Source organism: Oncorhynchus nerka, linkage group LG14, assembly GCF_034236695.1.
Source record: "Oncorhynchus nerka isolate Pitt River linkage group LG14, Oner_Uvic_2.0, whole genome shotgun sequence".
Classification (NCBI taxonomy): domain Eukaryota; kingdom Metazoa; phylum Chordata; class Actinopteri; order Salmoniformes; family Salmonidae; genus Oncorhynchus; species Oncorhynchus nerka.
This window is the reverse complement of record NC_088409.1, coordinates 48335615-48356243: the sequence shown is the minus strand read 5'-3', so window position 1 is coordinate 48356243 and position 20629 is coordinate 48335615. Positions and strand designations below refer to the sequence as shown.

General features: G+C 42.3%; 1 protein-coding gene across 3 annotated transcripts in view; it reads right to left on the bottom strand.

Moving 5' to 3' along the window:
• Positions 1-20629, bottom strand: part of LOC115141366 (zinc finger protein 236-like) — a 98877-nt gene that overhangs the window by 44755 nt on the left and 33493 nt on the right. For all 3 annotated transcript variants that reach the window (XM_065000142.1, XM_029680155.2, XM_029680156.2), the window contains exons 11-17: positions 15402-15605; positions 15190-15322; positions 7360-7620; positions 6791-7047; positions 3490-3591; positions 1462-1601; positions 517-626 (exon numbers count right to left, since the gene is read on the bottom strand). In XM_065000142.1, the coding sequence (XP_064856214.1) occupies positions 517-626; positions 1462-1601; positions 3490-3591; positions 6791-7047; positions 7360-7620; positions 15190-15322; positions 15402-15605 (1207 nt within the window). The remainder of the gene's footprint in view (positions 1-516; positions 627-1461; positions 1602-3489; positions 3592-6790; positions 7048-7359; positions 7621-15189; positions 15323-15401; positions 15606-20629) is intronic.

Genomic DNA, 20629 nt, shown 5'->3' with positions numbered 1-20629 from the left:
AAGTAAGCATTTCACTCTAAGGTCTACACCTGTTTTTTGCAGCACATGTGACTAATAAAATTAGATTTGACATGTCTCGCACTCAAAATGGTCACTTTATCAGAAGACAATAACAGCAACGGGGGTGCGATTCTGATAGTGTTATCTTTGTTTTGCATTCCTCCGTGTCGACTGCTAATGCTGTTACAGCCCTAGAGCACAACTTTTGATAAAAGGTGCATAACAGTGTTATCTACTGACGAGCTGGGAACAAATGACAGAAAGTAAAAGCATCCATTACTTGCCAAAAATTATAGGCTCGCTGTCGCTTACAGACATTTACATTTTAGTCATTTAGCAGAGGCTCTTATCCAAAACGACAGCAGTGAGTGCATACATTTTTCTAACTTTTTATTTTTGTACTGGTCCCTGTGGGAATCGAACCCACAACCATTGCAAGCACCATGAACTACCAACTGAGCCACACAGACACACACACACCGCAGACACACACACACTGGACAAACACACACACACCTGTAAGCCCTCTTGCTGTTGTCCTCGCTGTCTTCTGGGTCTTGGTAGTCTTGCGTCTGGTCAGACAGCTGGAGGTCTCCTTGGCTAGTCTCCTGGAGCAGGCCACTTGTCTAAACAGAAGTATATGCAACCATTAATAAACTACATCGTGAATAAATCACTGAATACTGAATATTTGAACTGACTACTTAAGGCTACATTTAATTTAGTCGTTTTTGGCTTGATAGAACACCCGTTAAGTTAGGGTGGCAAACAGGTTCTGAGATGGCTTCTACCCCCAAGCCATATGATTGCTAATAGCCAGAATGCTAAATAGTTCATTAATGTTACCCAAACTATCTGCACTGACCCTACGCACATTCACTAGACTTTATATACACACCATATACACAAATCACACACTACACTGTCACTCCCCCACACATCCCTCACTCAAACACTACACACACACACACACATAACACAGACTTTTAGACACACAATTTGCTGCTGCTACGCAGTTTATTATTTTATGCTCATTATTATCTATCTGGATGCGTAGTCACTATACCCTGCCTTCATGTACATATCCTACCTCAAGTATCTCTGCACATTGATCTGGTACTGGTACTCCCTGTATATAGCTTCATTCTTGTGTATTTTATTTATTTTGAGTTAGTTCATATTTATTTATTATTATAATTGTTTTAAACTCTGCATCGTTGGGAAAAGTTTGTAAGCAAGCATTCCACTGTAAAGTCTACACTAGTTGTATTCGACAGGTGATGAAAAAAAATGTGAATTGAAATTTCCCAAAGACCCTGGGTTTTTCAGAAATCCCTATGGAAGGGTTCACTGAGAACTTGGGGAAATTTTGCAACCCTACTCTACATAGAGCCAATGCCACGCTATGATGGTGAGATGGAAGCCCCCTGTGGAAGAGGCTGACGGTGCTGGATTCACCACCTCTTGGCTGGGCACATGGAGCAGGTTCTGGGGGTGGTAGCTGGAGGAGAGGGCCTGAGACTCCAGTGTGCTGGAGTCCTGTAGCTGCTGCACAGTAGAGAACTGGGCCTGGGGATAGCCCTCTGTGGTGATGGTGAAACCTGCAGGAGGACACAAAGGGGTACAGTCAGCACTACAGCATACAATGGGTTAACCCTGTATGAGAACTTAAGGGACCCTAGCAACTCCAAAGGAGGATGTACAGTGCATTCGGAAAGTATTCAGGCTACTTTAATTTTCCCACACCTTATTCCAATGTATGTAATGACAGAGAAAATCTGACTCAAAATTGAGCTCAGGTGCATCCTGTTACCATTGATCATCCTTGAGATGTTTCTACAACTTTATTGGAGTACACCTGTGGTAAATTCAATTGATTGGATCTGTCTATATAAAGGTCCCACAGTTGACAGTGCATGTCAGAGCAAAATCCAAGCCATGAGGTCGAAGGAATTGTCTGTAGAGCTCAGAGACTTTTTCGAGACACAGATCTGGGGAAGGGTACCAAAACAATTCTGCAGCATCGAAGGTCCCGAAGAACACAGTGGCCTCCATCATTCTTAAATGGAAGAAGTTTAGAACCACCAAGACTCTTCTTTTGGGGACCTAGTGGCACAGCGGTCTAAGACACTGCATCGCAGTGCTAGAGGCGTCACTACAGACCCGGCTTCGATCCAGGGCTGTTCTCATTACTGGCCATGATCAGCAGTCCCATAGGGCGCCGCACAATTGGCCCAGCGTATACACATGTGGAGGCTTGAAATAGAAGGACGGACTCACTGTAATGGCTGTAAGGGAATGAATGTGTTTGATACCGTTCCATTCATTTTAATTCCAGGAATCTGTCCTATGATTTCTCCCCCCACTGCTACACACATTGTACCTTAGAATAGATTAATTGATTACACAGATAGAAGTGGATTTGAAAAGCCTATTATGGATAAACCTCACATTCAGCACCACAGCACAAAATTAGTTAACCCTGTATATCTGGCTAGAGGCTAGAGCCTTTGCCAAATTAGAAGAGTCGGAGGAGGACATTAATTAATTACTGCAAACATGACATGGCTAAAAGTGTGATTGGAAAACAAAACAAAAGCTAATTAAGGATTGCTACGGCTCACCCTCCTACAACGTGCCATTAACAGACTGATGCTTCCAGAGCCCATGCCGCCAGTCTGCGTGTGTGCGTGCGTGTGTGTGGACAAAGACTGTGCAGGAAACTTCCTGTGCCTATGCCACCAGTCGGATTGTCTTAGGGTGTAAATTAGGGGACTCTGAACCACACAGGCATTCATTAAAGCTCCACTCACTGATATTAACGAATGGCCACGATTCATTAAATACTAGCAGACGGCAGAGAGAAGTTCTAGGAATGTTCAAATAATTCCTTACTTTCCTTCTTGAAAAGAAGAAGAGAGGAGAGGAAATGTATAGAAGTCCATCTCGTGGAGTGCCACACACATGCTAATAAGAAACACAGATACGCATTCAGACACAGACATCAATATCCTCCCTGCTGTTGGTCTCTGGTTTATTTATGACATCAAACTTTTTACTTTAGCAAAACTGTGCAGAGAGTATAGGAGGCCTAGGATGAGGCGGGAAACCTGCCGCAAGACAAAGTGTTCTACTGATTAATGCACCACTGTAGGAGAGCATACTTGCTGTGGGCGATAGAGGCTGGATGCAATCGTCACGGAGACAAAAGGTTAAGCTACCCATTGTGAAAATTAAATATGTGATGTGTCAAGCAGATGCTTTCTGACAGTCCTCGCTGTAAATGGGCTCTTCTCATTCAGAGGTCAGAGACAACAATGGCGTTATCCATTACACTGGAGTCAGACAGTCGCGGGCTGCCAACGTGTGCGCCTGTGTGCGTGTAATTTACCCCAGGTTAACTCACGGACATTGTTAAATGTACTGAGAGAAAGGTTTGTGTGCCACCACCATGCAGGGGGTGTTTTTGTGTGTACGTGCATGAGTTACCTTGAGTAAGTGCTTGCTGGTCAAAGCCAGGCTGTGGGAGTGTCTGCGTCTCAAAGTGGCTAATATTCTGAGGCAGAGCATGCTGGGTAGTCACAAAGGTGTCTGGAGTCAGAGGGGGAGAGAGGAGAGAGGAACAAAGCCTGTTAGTCTGGCTAAACTGTATAAATTAAGGCCAAAGTATTACGATTCAATTAAAAAGGTCCAATGCAGCTGGGATTTTTGTCAAATTAAAATGGTCAAAAAGAAACAAAACCAACAATACTGTAGCTTCATGGCAAAGAAAAATGTCTCAAGCAAGATAAAAACAAACAACATTTTGTTAGGACTTGTATGGGAGTGATTTGAGTGGGGAGGGGAAAACAAACAAATGTGCAGTTATAGGCAGAGAGGTTTGGAAATCTTTCTTATTGGTCTATTAACTAATTTACTGTATGGTGATGTCATGATGGATGATGATGGTCTTTTCAAACAGCTCTAACAGTAAAAGGGCATTATCTTCATTTTCACACTACTACTCCAACCTCAGAGTGGAAATATACGCTACCATTCAAAAGCTTGGGGTCACATAGGGGAGGCAGGGTAGCCTTGTGGTTAGGGCGTTGGACGAGTAAACAAAAGGTTGCTAGTTCATTTCCCTGAGCTGACAAGGTACAAATCTGTCGTTCTGCCCCTGAACAGGCAGTTAACCCACTATTCCTAGGCCATCATTGAAGATAAGAATTTGTTCTTAACTGACTTGCCTAGTTAAATAAAGGTAAAACGAAATAGACATGTCCTTGTTTTTGAAAGAACAACACAATCTTTGTCTATTAAAATAACATAAAATTGATCAGAAACACAGTGTGGACATTGTTAACGTCAGGAAAAAATATATATCTGTTAAATATTACATATATATACATTTGACCTGTATTTAAGTAGACAAGTCAGTTAAAAACAAATACTTATTTTCAATGACGGCCTAGGAACAGTGGATTAACTGCCTTGTTCAGGGGCAGAACAACAGATTTTTACCTTGTCAGCTCGGGGATTTGATCTTGCAACCTTTCGGTTACAAGTCCAATGCTCTAACCACTAGGCTACCTGCCGCCCCAATGACTATTGTAGCTGGAAACTGCAGATTTTTTATGGAATATCTACATAGGCGTGCAGAGGTCCATTATCAGCAACCATCACTCCTGTGTTCCAATGGCACGTTGTGTTAGCTAATCCAAGTTTATTATTTTAAAAGGCTAATTGATCATTAGAAAAACATTTTGCAATGTTAGCACAGTTAAAAACTGTCAGCTTCATTAAATAGTACCAGCAAAACACCAGTCTCAACGTCAACAGTGAAGAGGCGACTCCGGGATGCTGGCCTTCTAGGCAGAGTTGCAAAGAAAAAGCCATCTCTCAGACTAGGCAATAAAAATAAAATAAAATAATAGCTGCCAGTTGAGGACTTGTGAAGCGTCTGTTTCTCAAACTAGACACTAATGTACTTGTCCTCTTGCTCAGTTGTGCTCCGGGGCCTCCCACTCCTCTTTCTATTCTGGTTAGAGCCAGTTTGCGCTGTTCTGTGAAGGGAGTAGTACACAGCGTTGCACGAGATCTTCACTTTCTTGGCAATTTCTCGCATGGAATAGCCTTCATTTCTCAGAACAAGAATAGACTGACGAGTTTCAGAAGAAAGTAAGTTGTTTCTGGCCATTTTGAGCCTGTAATTGAATCCACAAATGCTCCAGATACTCAATTAGTCTAAAGGCCAGTTTTACTGCTTCTTTAAATCAGGACAGTTTTCAGCTGTGCTAACATAATTGATTTTTTTTCTTCTAATGATCAATTAGCCTTTTAAAATGATAAACTTGGATTAGCTAACACAACATGCCATTGGAACACAGAAGTGATGGTTGCTGATAATGGGCCTCTGTACACCTATGTAGACATTGCATTTGTTTGTTTTTACTGCCGTTTCCAGCTACAATAGTCATTTACAACTTTATCAATGTCTACACTGTATTTCTGATCAATTTGAAATTATTTTAAATGGACAAAGAAAATGTGCTTTTCTTTCAAAAACAAGTACATTTCTAAGTGACCCCAAACCTTTGAACAGTAGTGTATATATATTTATTCACTCCACAGGCATAAGTGAATCAAGTCAAGAGGTTATCTGTTCTCTCTGTGAATGGGTCGGGGGTTACCTCATGCATTTAAGCCTTTTTTTAAACTGTTAAAAGGACTTTACCGAAGGCTGAGAGGACGAATACTAATCTAAATCACATACAATCGTAAAGCTAGGGTAAGTTTCTTTTCTTTTTTTCCCCTTTTCAGTTCTCTTTTAATCACTGTGAACTCTTGAGGTTGAAAGGGTAGTGTAGCAATTTTAATGAGGATTGAAGCTTGACCTCTGGCCCGGTTTCATTTGTTGTGCTATGCTCTTCTCTTTTTGTTCTGAGGTTAAATATAGTATACATTGGAACTGGTTTAAATATTAAAGCTACAAGGTCAAGGAGGGGGTTCTGTCAGTCACACACCATGAATCCTAATGAGATGTATCCAAAAACCCATTGAAATAACAATTCCAAGAAAGCCATCAATAAGAAAATAGAAGGTTTTTGAAGATCCAGCATTGGGATGGAAATAGTGTTTGAGTAATGGACAGATAAAAGAGTCTTGAGAGTGAAATAAATTGACACACTATTTGGAGTGGAGGAAGGAATAGAGATGGAGGAGTTATACAGATGGGCAAGATGAGAAACCCAGATTTTTGCCCTTTGCTATCTTAAAGGAGTGTCGTTTAGAAAGATTTGATATTCAAAATATTAACAAGATTCCATATTCAACAGTTCCTTGCTTTATTTGTAACACAGTTGTAGCCAACTATTGTCCCTGAAAACGAAACACCTTGCAGCGTAGACTGGCCAAATGAAAAATACAATCTAAGATCAAGAGAGATGGGTGGAGAGCAAGACTGTATCTCTGTAGAAATGTCTGTTGATGTTGGGAAGGGATCAGACACCTTCTAGGGGTGGATCACTTTGTTCACATCATCCTTTGTACATCCAACATAGAACTACGTGGATCCCCCATTGAAAGTTAGAGGGCTGTGGCAGCAGGCCTATAACGTTATGGCATGATTGTCATCGACATTAAAAGACTATGTTCGAGATCAACTACAAAATATATTGACGTCAGACTGCAACAGAATCACTGATCCTCGAATCCCCATGCGTCCCTACTAACTACGTATTACGTGTTCAAGACCAGTGAGTCTGTGCCTTGTCCAAACTGATGCCCTCTAATACGCTGACACTCTTACCCTCTTCCTGTCCCAGGGGCTGGTCACTTAGCTGGGTCTCCAGCGACACCTGTTGGCCGCCGTCCACCACCTGCGCCTGGTCCAGTCCCAGCATGCCCTGCTGCTCTGAGCCCACCGTGGGAGGAGCCTCCTGCTGTAGGGTGCCGTCCTCCAGCTCCACCTGCAGGTTGTGGGTCACTGTGGTGCCGTCCATGGGGTCGTCCAGCGTCGAGGGCTCCGGGTTCAGCTGTTGGTGGAGCTGCTGGGCCAACTCATACCTGGGAGGGGGAATGGGGAGGTGAATTCAGGTTGTTTACTACTTTAATCTACAAAACAAACAGAAATCAGCCATTTTTTATGGAAAGATTTGACATCTAGAGATTTAGAGTTGAAAGTTTCAATTTCACACAAATTTCAGCAACATGACAATAACCAAATTGGGAGAGCGACGCTCTCGCTAGCCACTTAGCTAGTCAGCATTCCCGATGACACGACCTGAATTACGGCTTGTGGTTTTTCGCTTTTTCCACCTGGTCAGATCACATGACCTGAAACAACTCTGTGCCTGACAACACATGAGCATTACTAACCTGTGGGTCTTCATGTGCTTCCTGCAGTTGGGTGAGGACTTGAAGGTCTTCTGGCAGTAAGGGCACATGTAGGGCCGCATGTCGCTGTGGGTGGTCATATGGCGGCGCAGGCTGCCGCTGGTGGTGAATGTGGTGTCACAAATTAGGCACTTGTAGGCCTTGAGGCCCGAGTGGGTCCGGATGTGTGCCTTCAGCACCCCCGAGGAGGCAAAGCCCTTACTGCACTGGACACACTTGTACGGCCTCTCTCCCGTGTGAGACCTGATGGAAGATGACCTAACAATGTTAATATTATGAGACATTAAGAAAGTATTCAGACCCCTTGACCTTTCCACATTTTATTACGTTACAGCCTTATTCTAAAACGGATTTTAAAAAATATATATATATATATATCCTCAATCTACACACATTACCCCATAATGACAAAGCAAAAACAGGTTACAGATATTTTTGCAAAGTTATTACAAATAAAAAAACAGAAAAACCTTATTTACACAAGTACTCAGACCCTTTGTTATGTGACTTGAAATTGAGCTCAGGTGCATCCTGTTTCCATTGATCATCCTTGAGAAGTTTCTACAACTTTATTGGAGATCACCTGCGGTAAATTAAATTGATTGGACATGATTTGGAAAGCCACACACCTGTCTATATAAGGTCCCACAGTTGACAGTGCATGTCAGAGCAAATAGCAAGCCATGAGGTCGAAGGAATTGTCAGTAGAGCTCCGAGACACAGATCTGGGGAAGGGTACCAAAACATTTCTGCAGCACTGTAGGTCACCAAGAACACAGAGGCCTCCATCATTCTTAAATGGAAGAAGTTTGGAACACCAAGATCTTCCTAGAGCTGGCCGCCCGGCCAAAATGAGAGGGGCCTTGGTCAGCGAGGTGACCAAGAACTTGATGGTCACTCTGACAGAATTCCTCTGTGGAGATTTCCAGGACAACCATCTCTGCAGAGAGGTCGGCCGATTAATCGGAATGGCCGATTAATTAGGGCCGATTTCAAGTTTTCATAACAATTTACACCTTTTTAACTAGGAAAGTAATTTAAGAACACATTCTTATTTTCAATGACAGACTAGGAACGGTGGGTTAACTGCCTTGTTCAGGGGCAGAACGACAGATTGTTACCTTGTCAGCTCGGGGATTCAATCTTGCAAAATTACAGTTAACTAGTCCAACACTCTAACCACCTGCTTTACATTGCACTCCACGAGGAGCCTGCCTGTTACGCGAATGCAGTAAGAAGCTAAGGTAAGTTGCTAGCTAGCATTAAACTTATCTTATAAAAAACAATCAATCATAATCACTAGTTAACTACACATGGTTGATGATATTACTAGTTTATCTAGCATGTCCTGCGTTGCATATAATCGATGCAGTGCGGAAAAAGGACTGTCGTTGCTCCAACGTGTACCTAACCATAAACATCAATGCCTTTAACTTGTTGACACTACCCATCCCGGTAGCGGGATAATTGTCATCAGCAACCGCTGAATAGCATAGCGCCACAGTCAAATAATATTACTAAAAAAATATTCATATACATGAAATCACAAGTGCAATATAGGAAAACACAGTTTAGCCTTTTGTTAATCCACCTGTCGTTTCAGATTTTGAAATGATGCTTTACAGCGAAAGCAATCCAAGCATTTGTGTACATTTATCGATAGCACAACATAACATTATGTACACTAAAAGCATTAAGTAACTAGGTCACGAAAATCAGAAAAGCAATCAAAAAAATTGTTTACCTTTGATGATCTTCTGATGTTTTCACTCACACAACACAACTTACACAACAAATGTTCCTTTTGTTCCATAAAGATTATTTTTATACCCAAAATACCGACGTTTGTTTGTCGCGTTATGTTCAGAAATCCACAGGAAAGAGCGGTCACGACAAAGCAGACGTATATTCCAAATAATATTCCAAATAATGTTTTTAAAATATATATTCGATAATACATCAACCGAGTGTGTAGGTTTTTCAGTAACAGCGGGAGGAACAATGGCGGCTTTACTCAGTTGCGCAAAAACTCACTCTGAGAGCCCCCACCTATCCACTTACGCAATGTGATCCTTCACGCTCATTTTTCAAAATAAAAGCCTGAAACTATGTCTAAATACTGTTGACACCTTAGGGAAGCCATAGAAAAAGGAATCTGGTTGATATCCCTTTAAATGGAGGATAGGCATGCATAGGAACAGAGAGATTTCAAAATAAGAGGCACTTGCTGATTGGATTTTCCTCAGGCTTTCGCCTGCAATATTGGTTCTGTTTTACTCACAGACAATATTTTTACAGTTTTGGAAACTTTAGAGTGTTTTCTATCCTAATCTGACAATTATATGCATATTCTAGTTTCTGGGGCTGAGAAATAGGCAGTTTCAATGGGTACGCTTTTTAGCCAAAAACAAAAATACTACACGCAAAAGGTTGAAATCAATACACAGAAGAATATATTTTAATATATTATTTAGCTAAAAGAAATCCAGGTTAGCAGGCAATATTAACCAGGTGAAATTGTGTCACTTCTCTTGCGTTCATTGCATGCAGAGTCAGGGTATATGTGATAATAATAAACGTTTTTTTTTCGAAATGATAGTTTCTGGATTCGACCATATTAATGACCAAAGGCTCGTATGCCTGTGTGTTATTATGTTATAATTAAGACTATGATTTGATATTTGATAGAGCAGTCTGACTGAGCGATGGTAGGTAGCAGCAGGCTCGTAAGCATTCATTCAAACAGCACTTTCGTGCGTTTTGCCAGCAGCTCTTAGTAATGCTTCAAGCATTGCGCTGTTTATAACTTCAAACCTATCAACTCCCGAGATTAGGCTGGTGTAACCGATGTGAAATGGCTAGCTAGTTAGCGGGGTGCGCACTAATAGCGTTTCAAACGTCACTCGCTCTGAGACTTGGAGACGTTGTTCTGCAAGGGACGCGGATTTTGTGGAGCGATGGGTAACGATGCTTCGGCGGCTGTTGTCGATGTGTTCCTGGTTCGAGCACCTAAAGGACTCTGACCACGAGAAACAAGATTCTCTGGTCTGATGAAACCAAGATTGTAGTCTTTGGCCTGAATGCCAAGCATCACGTCTGGAGGAAACCTGGCACCATACCTACAGTGAAGCATGGTGGCGGCAGCAACATGCTGTGGGGATGTTTTTCAACGGCAGGGACTGGGAGACTAGTCAGGATCGAGGGAAAGATGAACACAGCAAAAGTAGAGAGAGATCCTTGGCGAAAAACTGCTCCAGAGCGCTCAGGACCTCAGACTAGAGCGTAGGTTCGTCTTCCAACAGGCACACAGTCAAGACAACGCATGAGCGGCTTTGAGTCTCTGAATGTAAATGAGTGGCCCAGCCAGAGCCCGGGCTTAAAGCCACAGCTATTTTGCAAAAACTGTGCATATCAACCCTGGATGTAGTAGAATGTTATGAATGTAATGTAATGTTATGACAGGTGATGTTATGACCTGGGTGTGTTATGGTCTGAGTCAAATGGCTCAAATTAGGAAGAATAAATGTCAAGGGTCTCTAATTTGCAAATCCTAAAAAAACAGTAAGCATTATACATTGTGCATGGTGTATGCAGTAAATTCCCTCTGACTGAGGAACACGTTTATTAGTATAATGTGACAGAGTTTTGACTTGGGCTCTGTCATAGTGTGAGGTAAACAGACACTAGGGAATACAGAACATCAATCTCAGATATCCTGAGTGGAGCAGCGAAGGCAACGTTGTTATTAAGGTTAACTTTTGTTTCCTCGTTTATCGAGACTGTGACCTTTATTATATAGGCTGTTACTTTTCTTTTCCTCACAGTAGTAAAATGAAGAAACATTTTAGTAAAAGGGAAGATTCGATGTGTCAGCCCAAAGGGCAAAAAGACATCTTGAGAGAATCAATGAATATTGCTCTGGAAATTACTCCTTGGAGCCCTAAACTTCAATCTCCCATTTTTCTCATCCTTAGAAAAAAGGCAGAAACTGAATACAATACTCATTTTAGAGGGATTTTTCTTGTGGTAAATGGCAGGGTGACATTTTCCAAATACATTTGCTAGTTAATGGACCTTTAATGACTTAGGCTACTGAAAACAAAAATAAGACTTATCCACCACTGTGACATTACACGTTATTCCTGACAACAACCTGGAGATTAAACCAGACGAAAATAAAATGGCCCGGCACACATTTTAGTCATTTAGCAGAAACTCTTATCCAGAGTGACTTACAGGAGCAATTACTGTTATGGTTACTGGCTCTTATCCACTAGGCTACCTGCCGCCCCACACTATATCTGAATATTTTCTCTCCCCCTCTCTGTACCTAAATCCCATCAGATCTCTTCCCTCTGTACATTTGTTCCTCTCTACCTGGCCTGTCTTATCATAAACCAGGCCCACAGGGCATAGACAGCACAGACGTTAGCCAGACCTGGGCTCAAATAGTATTTGTTTTCTATACTTGAACTACACTACATGACTAAAAGTATGTGGACACCTGTTCGTTTAACATCGAATTGCAAAACAATAGGCATTCATATGGAGTTGGTCCCCCCTTTGCTGCTATAACAGACTCTACTCTTCTGGGAAAGGCTTTCCATTAGATGTTGGAACATTGCTGCGGGGGACTTGCTTCCATTCAGCCACAGGAGCATAAGTGAGGTCGGGCACTGATGTTAGGCGATTAGGCCTGGCTCGCAGTCGGCATTCCAATTCATCCCAAAGGTGTTTGATGGGGTTGAGGTTAGGGCTCTGTGCAGGCCAGTCAAGTTCTTCCACACCGATCTCGACAAACCATTTCTGTACGGTCCTCACTTTGTGCACGAGGGAATTGTCATACAAAAACAGGAAAGGGCCTTCCCCAAACTGTTGACACAAAGTTGGAAGCACAGAATCGTCTAGAATATCATTGTATGCTGTAGCGTTAAGATTTCCCTTTACAGGAACTAAGGGGCCTAGTCCAGACCATTTTTCCTCATCCACCAAACTTTATAGTTGGCACTATGCATTGGGGCAGGTAGTGTTCTCCTGGCATCCGCTAAACCCAGATTTGTCCGTCGGACTTCAAGATTGCGAAGCGCGATTCATCACTCCAGAGAACGCGTTTCCACTACTCTAGTCCAGTGGCGGAGAGCTTTACACCGCACCAGCCGATGCTTGGCTTTTTGCGCAAGGATCCACAGATTTGAAGGGGTGTCCAAGTACTTATGTACAGTTGAAGTCAGAAGTTTACATACACCTTAGCCAAATGCATTTAAACTCAGTTCTTCACAATTCCTGATACTTAATCCTTGTAAAAAAAAGTCCATGTCTTAGGTCAGTTAGGATCAACACTTTATTTTAAGAATGTGAAATGTCAGAATAATAGTAGAGAGAATTATTTATTTAAGCTTTTACTTATTTCATCACATTCCCATTGGGTCAGAAGTTCACATACACTCAATCCGTATTTGGTAGCATGCCGACTGCTTAACTTGGGTCAAACGTTTCAGGTAGCCTTCCACAAGCTTCGCACAATAAGTGGATTTTGTGGGAAGTGAATTTTGGCCCATTCCTCCTAAGTGTAAAGGTGTAACTGAGTCAGGTTTGTAGGCCTCCATGCTCGCACACGCTTTTTTAGTTCTTCCCACAAATTTTCTATAGGATTGAGGTCAGGGCTTTGTGATGGTGACTCCAATACCTTGAGTTTGTTGTCCTTAAGCCATTTTGCCACAACTTTGGAAGTATGCTTGGGGTCATTGTCCATTTGGAAGACCCATTTGAGACCAAGCTTGAACTTCCTGACTGATGTCTTGAAATGTTGCTTCAATATATATCCACGTAATTTCCCTTCTCATGATGCCATCTATTTTGTGAAGTACACCAGTCCCTCTTGCAGCAAAGCACCCCTACAACATGATGCTGCCACCCCCGTGATTCGGCTTGCAAGCATTCCCCTTTTCCCTCCAAACATAACGATGGTCATTATGGCCAAACAGCTCTATTTTTTTTTTCATCAGACCAGAGGACATTTCTCAAAAAAGTATAATCTTTGTCCCCCCCATGTGTAGCTGCAAACCGTAGTCTGTCTTTTGTCTTTTTTTATAGCGGTTTTGGAGCAGTGGCTTCTTCCTTGCTGAGCGGCCTTTCAGGTTATGTCGATATTGGACTCATTTTACTGTACAAAAGATACTTTTGTACCGTTTCCTCCAGCATCTTCACAAGGTCCTTTGCTGTTGTTCTGGGATTGATTTGCACTTTTCGCACCAAAGTACGTTAATCTCTAGGAGACAGAATGTGTCTCCTTCATGAGCGCTATGACGGCTGCGTGGTCCCAAGGTGTTTATACTTGCGTACTATTGTTTGTACAGATGAACGTGGTACTTTCAGGCATTTGGAAATTGCTCCCAAGGATGAACCAGACTTGTGGAGGTCAACAATTGGCTGATTTCTTTTGATTTTCCCATGATGTAAAGCAAAGAGGCACTGAGTTTGAAGGTAGGCCTTGAAATACATCCACAGATACACCTCCAATTGACTCAAATGATCTCAATTAGCCTATCAGAAGCTTCTAAAGCCATGACATCATTTTCTGGAATTTTTCAAGCTGTTTAAAGGCACAGTCAAATTAGTGTATGTAAACTTCTGACCCACTAGAATTGTGATACAGTGAAGTGAAATAATCTGTCTGTAAACAATTGTTGGAAAATGGCTTGTGTCATGCACAAAGTAGATGTCCTAACTGACTTGCCAAAACTATAGAAATTTGTGGAGTGGTTGAAAAACAAGAGTTCTAACGTCTCCAACCTAAGTGTATGTAAACTTCCGACTAAACTGTATATCTAGTTTACTTTAGCTGTGCTTGATGGAGTTTGCCTGGCAGGCTCAATAAAACCCTCAAAGTATTTGAAAGAAAACAAATACTACTCTAACCCAGCCATCTGCCAGTGGCTCAAACCCTCTGCCATGTGCTGAGCCTTCCTCCCCCTGCCTCCTTGTCCATCCCCATGCTCTGCTCATCCCAGCTCATCCCTCTAGCATCAAATGAGGAGCTAATGCCACTAAGCCACAGGGGTGGACTCTTAACTCCATTGATAACAGCAGCTCAGCAGCTGTCTGACAGGCTTATCCCACTTTCTTTTTAAATTTCTATTTTATTTAACTAGGCAAGTCAGTTTAGAACAAATTCTTAGTTACTATGACGGCCTAGGAACACTGTCTTGTTCAGGTACAGAACAACAGATTTTTACCTTGTCAGCTCAGGGATTCGATCAAGCAACCTTTCGGTTACTGGCCCAATGCTTTAACCACTACGCTACCTGCCACCCCAATGACAAAGTACAAGAGGATCTAAACTGAGGCTAAATATATAACTTCCTCTCACAACTATATATCCATGCACTCAATCAGAAATACATTCACTGGTATATGTCGGCAATGCCAGCTGCTTCAGAGAGGATGATATTTCAAAAGGAATACATGTGAAAACAAACTAAGTGTGTGTGTGTGTGCTTGTATTACTATCCTTGTGGGTACCAGAGATCCCCAAAAGTCCCCACTAGGATAGTAAAACAAGTAAATTCTCCCTCGTGGGGACATTTCCGTCGAAGACAAAGGCTATTTTAGGCTTAGGGGTTAGATTTAGGGTTATGGTTAGACCAGGATTTTCAATGGAAATCAATTTTAGGCCCCCACAAGGACAGTAAAACATTTGCTGTGTGCATCAAATCTAATTTTATTGGTCACATACGCATGGTTAGCAGATGTTATTGCAAGTGTAGCGAAATGCTTGTGGGAGTGTGTGACACGTGTAGCGGATAGCTGTACCTAACGTGCTGCTTGAGGTGGCTGGATTTCTTATAGGCCTTGTTACAGCAGGGACACTTGTATGGCCGATCATTGTCCACCATCTCCAGGTACGTCTGAAAGGCCAGGCGAGGGTTCTGGGATTGGATGAGACCTGGGGAGGAGGGGACAATATGAACAAAGTGCGTGTGTGTGCGTGCTTGTGAGGGAGCGAGTGAGCATGCATGCGTTACCAAGGTCCGTGATAAGTATGGGCTCTTGCAGGGGGATATCAGGCAGAGGTATGTTGCTCTTGGACACCTTGGTTTTATGGGATTTGCGTGGGAACTTGTGCTTCTTCTGCTGCAGGCTCTTGAAGTGGGAGGCGATGTGTGTTTTTCTGTGGCCCGATGTACGGAAGATCTTGTCACAGTGAGGGCACGGGAACGGACGCACACCTGACAACAAGAACATAAACCTCAGTTAGCATGTAGAATTAAATTCAGACAATAACGAGAACAAACTGCATCAGTTTTGAAATGGAAATGTATTCATGTCAGTTTAATCAAGAGACAAGCTAGAGAAAATACAAACTTAAATAGTGTCGTATTGAGTAGGCCGAAATCGATTTAACGTACCAATGTCTCATGAGAGATTAGATCAAATCAAAAGAAACCTGTGGAACGCCAACCCCTTTAAGTTGTCAGCATACTTCAGTTCGGCTAGCCGAACCAAACTAGCGTGCTGGCATTCTCCCTTAAAAGACCTTCTTTTGAAAAAAAATACATAATTTGTACTGTTTGTCCATTTTGAAATGCCATAGCTAGTATACGATTCATCAAAAAAGTCTGAATTAATATAACAAGAAATCGGTCATCCATTTTTGTTTTTGCCGAAAAGATCTTAGTCGCGAATTTACATCAAGCTAAGATGTTTGGTGCAGTATTTTCCAATAATTTAATTTTGCATGAAAACAAGTCGCCTCTCTTTGAATGACAAAGACTTTATTGAAGAATCCCTACTGTTAACCAATCACAGACGAAGGGGCGTAGACTCGGCTTGACTCCAGCTGCCAAAACTAACAAAATGTTGTCATAATATATGCACAAACTCGGAAGCATGACTAAACCACAGTAACCTAAATGTTGCATTGTTGTTGTTTTTTCTTAAATTAATATTCTTTTTTATATCATGCATTACGTAATTCAGAATCTAATCGTATGACATGTGAATAAATGAAATAAACTTGAATTTGAACTAAATCACAAAACACTCATAACAGCTCAGCTACACATGAAAACAAGTGTGCTTTCATGACCCGTTCCGTATAGACCTGGTCGGATCCAGACACGGTCTGATCCGAGTGATGGAAGCAGCAGAAAAGTCCTTGATTAACCCTAGCTGATAAAGCGCAAAAGAGGTGCAGCTCTAAGCAGGAGGGGAAGGGCCATACTGTGAGTGAGTGACACAGGGAGCAGGGAGGGGGAGACAAGAGACAGCAACCAACCAACAAGCCGACTCGCACTATAGTAGACTAATAGCTGCCATAGCTAGGTTATTAATTATCAAATATGATTACGTAGTGCCTGTCTCGTTAGCTAGTGTTAACAATATATGTTATTCTTTAACACAGGCCCCAAAGCAAACCAGGGGGAGGAAAATAGGTTTATCGAAGAGGGCGGTAAATGGTCATTCTCCCCTGTCCTCAGTGATGCTCTCTCCAGTGATTATCTCCAATGGTTCTCTCCCCAGAAAAAAGGACAGCATGTAGTTTTATAACCCAGCCCTAGCCTCACCAATGGCCAAATAACAAGTATCCTATTTCAGAAGACATATTCCTCCCATGTCTAGACTTCTAAATAACAACAACTACATGAGGAATATTAAGCAGCACCCTACCGGTTGGCTCTTGGTTATTGTAGCCTATCCTTCTCCTTTAACTTTTAATTCTGTCATTTTCATTCCATCTTCTTTTGATTAGATATCGCCTAACTTTTGCCACTCACGGAGGGTCTATGACTGTAAACTATTGCGGCTTTAATGACATATGATTGCCTACAACAACAAGCTACACGCGCCACAATCCTCTCTCGTGAAAAGCAGGAGCAGCAGCATAAATTATATAATGTCTCTCTCGACTGCAGCAGTTGCACTCGTATCGGTACGGGCCCTTTCGGACACGTCAGTTAAAATTACACATACCCGAGACTTGTGACAATCATATTAGATCCGACCCAGACCCGTGTCATTATTTAGAATTCTGGATCCAGACTTTGCATCAATCAACTCTAACACCAACAGACGGGTACGTGGCTACGTTAAAGGGCAACATTCTAAAAGACGAAGCCATACCAGTAATCAAATCTTCATGCAAATGAGAGATGAAGCCATGGGTTTAGAGGCATCTGGGTTAATTGTGTGTGTGTGTGTGTTAATTAAATAATTATGGAAGGCCAAGTGTTACATAGCACCACATAATTCACCCAGACATCTTAATCTTGGCTGTGAAATCACTGCAATCAGTGAAAGGGGACCACGAACGTCGCCTCTGTAAACAACCGCGTATCAAAAGCTTTACATCACACTATCTGTTCACCGGCAACACTAGGCTGATTAACGCTTATCATATCTTGGGTGCACCACTGTGCATTCAATCTAAAACAGGGGTGCTCAACTACTATTTGAAAAGGTCTGGTCTTCCTAGGTGGCAAAGGTCCGGATGGATATTTATCAGCGTAGTAATAAACCCCTACCTCGCAACCCATACGACCCGAAACAGTTTAAACTGTTCACACACCTCGTTTGCGTAGAGAAAATATTTCCATTTTAAATTTGCTGCAATCTTACACCTTTTGCAATGGGCGCGTTTTAAAGCTTGTATATTCATAGAAGTGACTCAACAAAATAAAATAAAAAATCAATTGGGCCCCCCCGGGGATCGAGGCCTCTAGGAATGTAATCTGGCCATGATAACTACAGGATTTTGATAACTGGTTAGCCTAACTGACCTATCTAGCTAGCTAACATGGGCTAGTAGTTGATCAACTAGATATTTCTGACAGGTTATACAATGCTTTCACTGTATTCCCTTGACTAATTCCACATTTTGTTGTGTTAGAGAATGAATTCAAAATTGATAAAAAAAAAAAATCCCTCACCCATCTACACACAATATCCCATAATTTTTACACATTTATTAAAAATGAAATACAAAAATATCTAATTTACATAAGTATTCAAACACCTGAGTCAATACACGTTACAGTCACCTTAGGCACCGTTTACAGCTGTGAGTCTTTCTGGGTGAGTCTCTAAGTTTTGCACACCTGAATTGTACAATATTTGCATTCTATATGTATTCTTTTGAAATTCTTCAAGAGCTGTCAAGTTGGTTGTTGATCATTGCTAGACATTTTCAAATCTTGCCATAAATTTTCAAGCCCAATTAAGTCAAAACTGTAACTAGGCCACTCAGGAACATTCAATGTCGTCTTGGTAAGCAACTCCAGTGTATATTTAATATTGTGTTTTAGGTGACAGTTGGAAAGCTGACTAAACCAGGTTTTCCTCGAGGAAATTTTGCCTGTGCTTAGATCTATTCTGTTTCTTTTTATCCTAAAAAACAAACTCCCTAGTCCTTGCCGATGACAAGCATACCCATAACATGATGCAGCCACCACCATGCTTGAAAATATGAAGAGTGGTACTAAGTAATGTGTTGTGTTGGATTTGCCCAAACATAACGCTTTGTATTCAGGATATAAAGTTCATTTCTTTGCCACATTTCTTGCAGTTTTACTTTAGTGCCTTATACAGGATGTGTGTATTCTGTACAGGCTTCCTTCTTTTCACTCTGTAATTTAGGTTAGTATTGTGGAGTAACTACAATGTTGATCCACCCTCAGTTTTCTCCTATCACAGCCATTAAACTCTAACTGTTTTAGTCAACTATTGACCTTATGGTGAAAACCCTGAGCAGTTTCCTTCCTCTCCTGCATCTGAGTTAGGAAGGATCCTGGATGACTGTGTGATGACACTCTCGGTGGCCGATGTGAGCAAGACCTTTAAACAGGTCAACATTCACAAAGCCGCGGGGCCAGACGGATTACCAGGACGTGCTCACAAAACATGCGCTGACCAACTGGCAAGTGTCTTGATTGACATTTTCACCTTCTCCCAGACCGAGTCTGTAATACCTAAATGTTTCAAGCAGACCACCAAAGTCCCTGTGCCCAAAGAAGCAAAGGTAAATTATTACCGCCCCGTAGCACTCACGTCGGTAGCCATGAAGTGCTTTGAAAGGCTGGTCATGGCTCACATCAACACCATTATCACGGACACCCTAGACCCACGCTAATTTCCATAACGCCCCAACAGATGCACAGATTTCGCAATCTCAATCGCACTTCACAGTGCCCTTTCCCACCTGGATAAAAGGAACACCTATGTGAGAATAATGTTCATTGACTAAAGCTCAGAGTTCAACACCATAGTGCCCACGAAGCTCATCACTAAGTTAAGGACCCTGGGACTAAACACCTCCCTCTGCAACTGGATCCTGGACTTCCTGACGGGCCACCCCCAGGTGTTAAGGGTAGGCAACAACACGTCTGCCACGCTAATCCTCAAAACTGGGGCCCCTCAGGGTATGTACTCAACCCCCTCCTGTACTCCCTGTTCACCCATGACTGCGTGCCAAACATGACTCCAACACCATCATTAAGTTTGTTGACGACAACAGTGGTAGGCCTGATCACTGACAACGATGAGACATCCTATAGGGAGGAAGTCAGAGAACTGGCAGTGTGGTGCCAGGACAACAACCTCTCCCTCAACTTGAGCAAGACAAAGTAGCTGATTGTGTACTACGGGCTGCCCGAACAGGCCCCTATTAACATTAACGGGGCTGTAGTGAAGCGAGTCGAGAGTTTCAAGTCCCTTGGTGTCCACACCACCAACGAACTATCATGGTCCAAACACACCAAGACAGCCATGAAGAGGGCACGACAAAACCTATTCCCCCTTAGGAGTGAAAAGATTTGGCATGGGTCCCCAGATCCTCAAAAAGTTCTACAGCTGCACCATCGAGAGCATCCAGACCAGTTGCATCACCGCCTGGTATGGCAACTGCTCTGCCTCCGACCGTAAGGAGCTACAGAAGGTAGTGCGTACGGCCCAGTACAACACTGTGGCCAAGCTTCCTGCCATCCAGGACCAACATGCAGTTGAAGTCAGAAGTTCACATACACTAAGTTGACTGTGCCTTTAAACAGCTTGGAAAATTCCAGAAAATTATGTAATGGCTTTAGAAGCTTCTTATAGGCTAATTGACATCATATGAGTCAATTGGAGGTATACCTGTGGATGTATCTCAAGGCCTACCTTCAGTGTCTCTTTGCTTGACATCATGGGAAAATCAAAAAAATCAGCCAAGACCTCAGGAAAAAAATGGTAGACCTCCACAAGTCTGGTTCATCCTTGG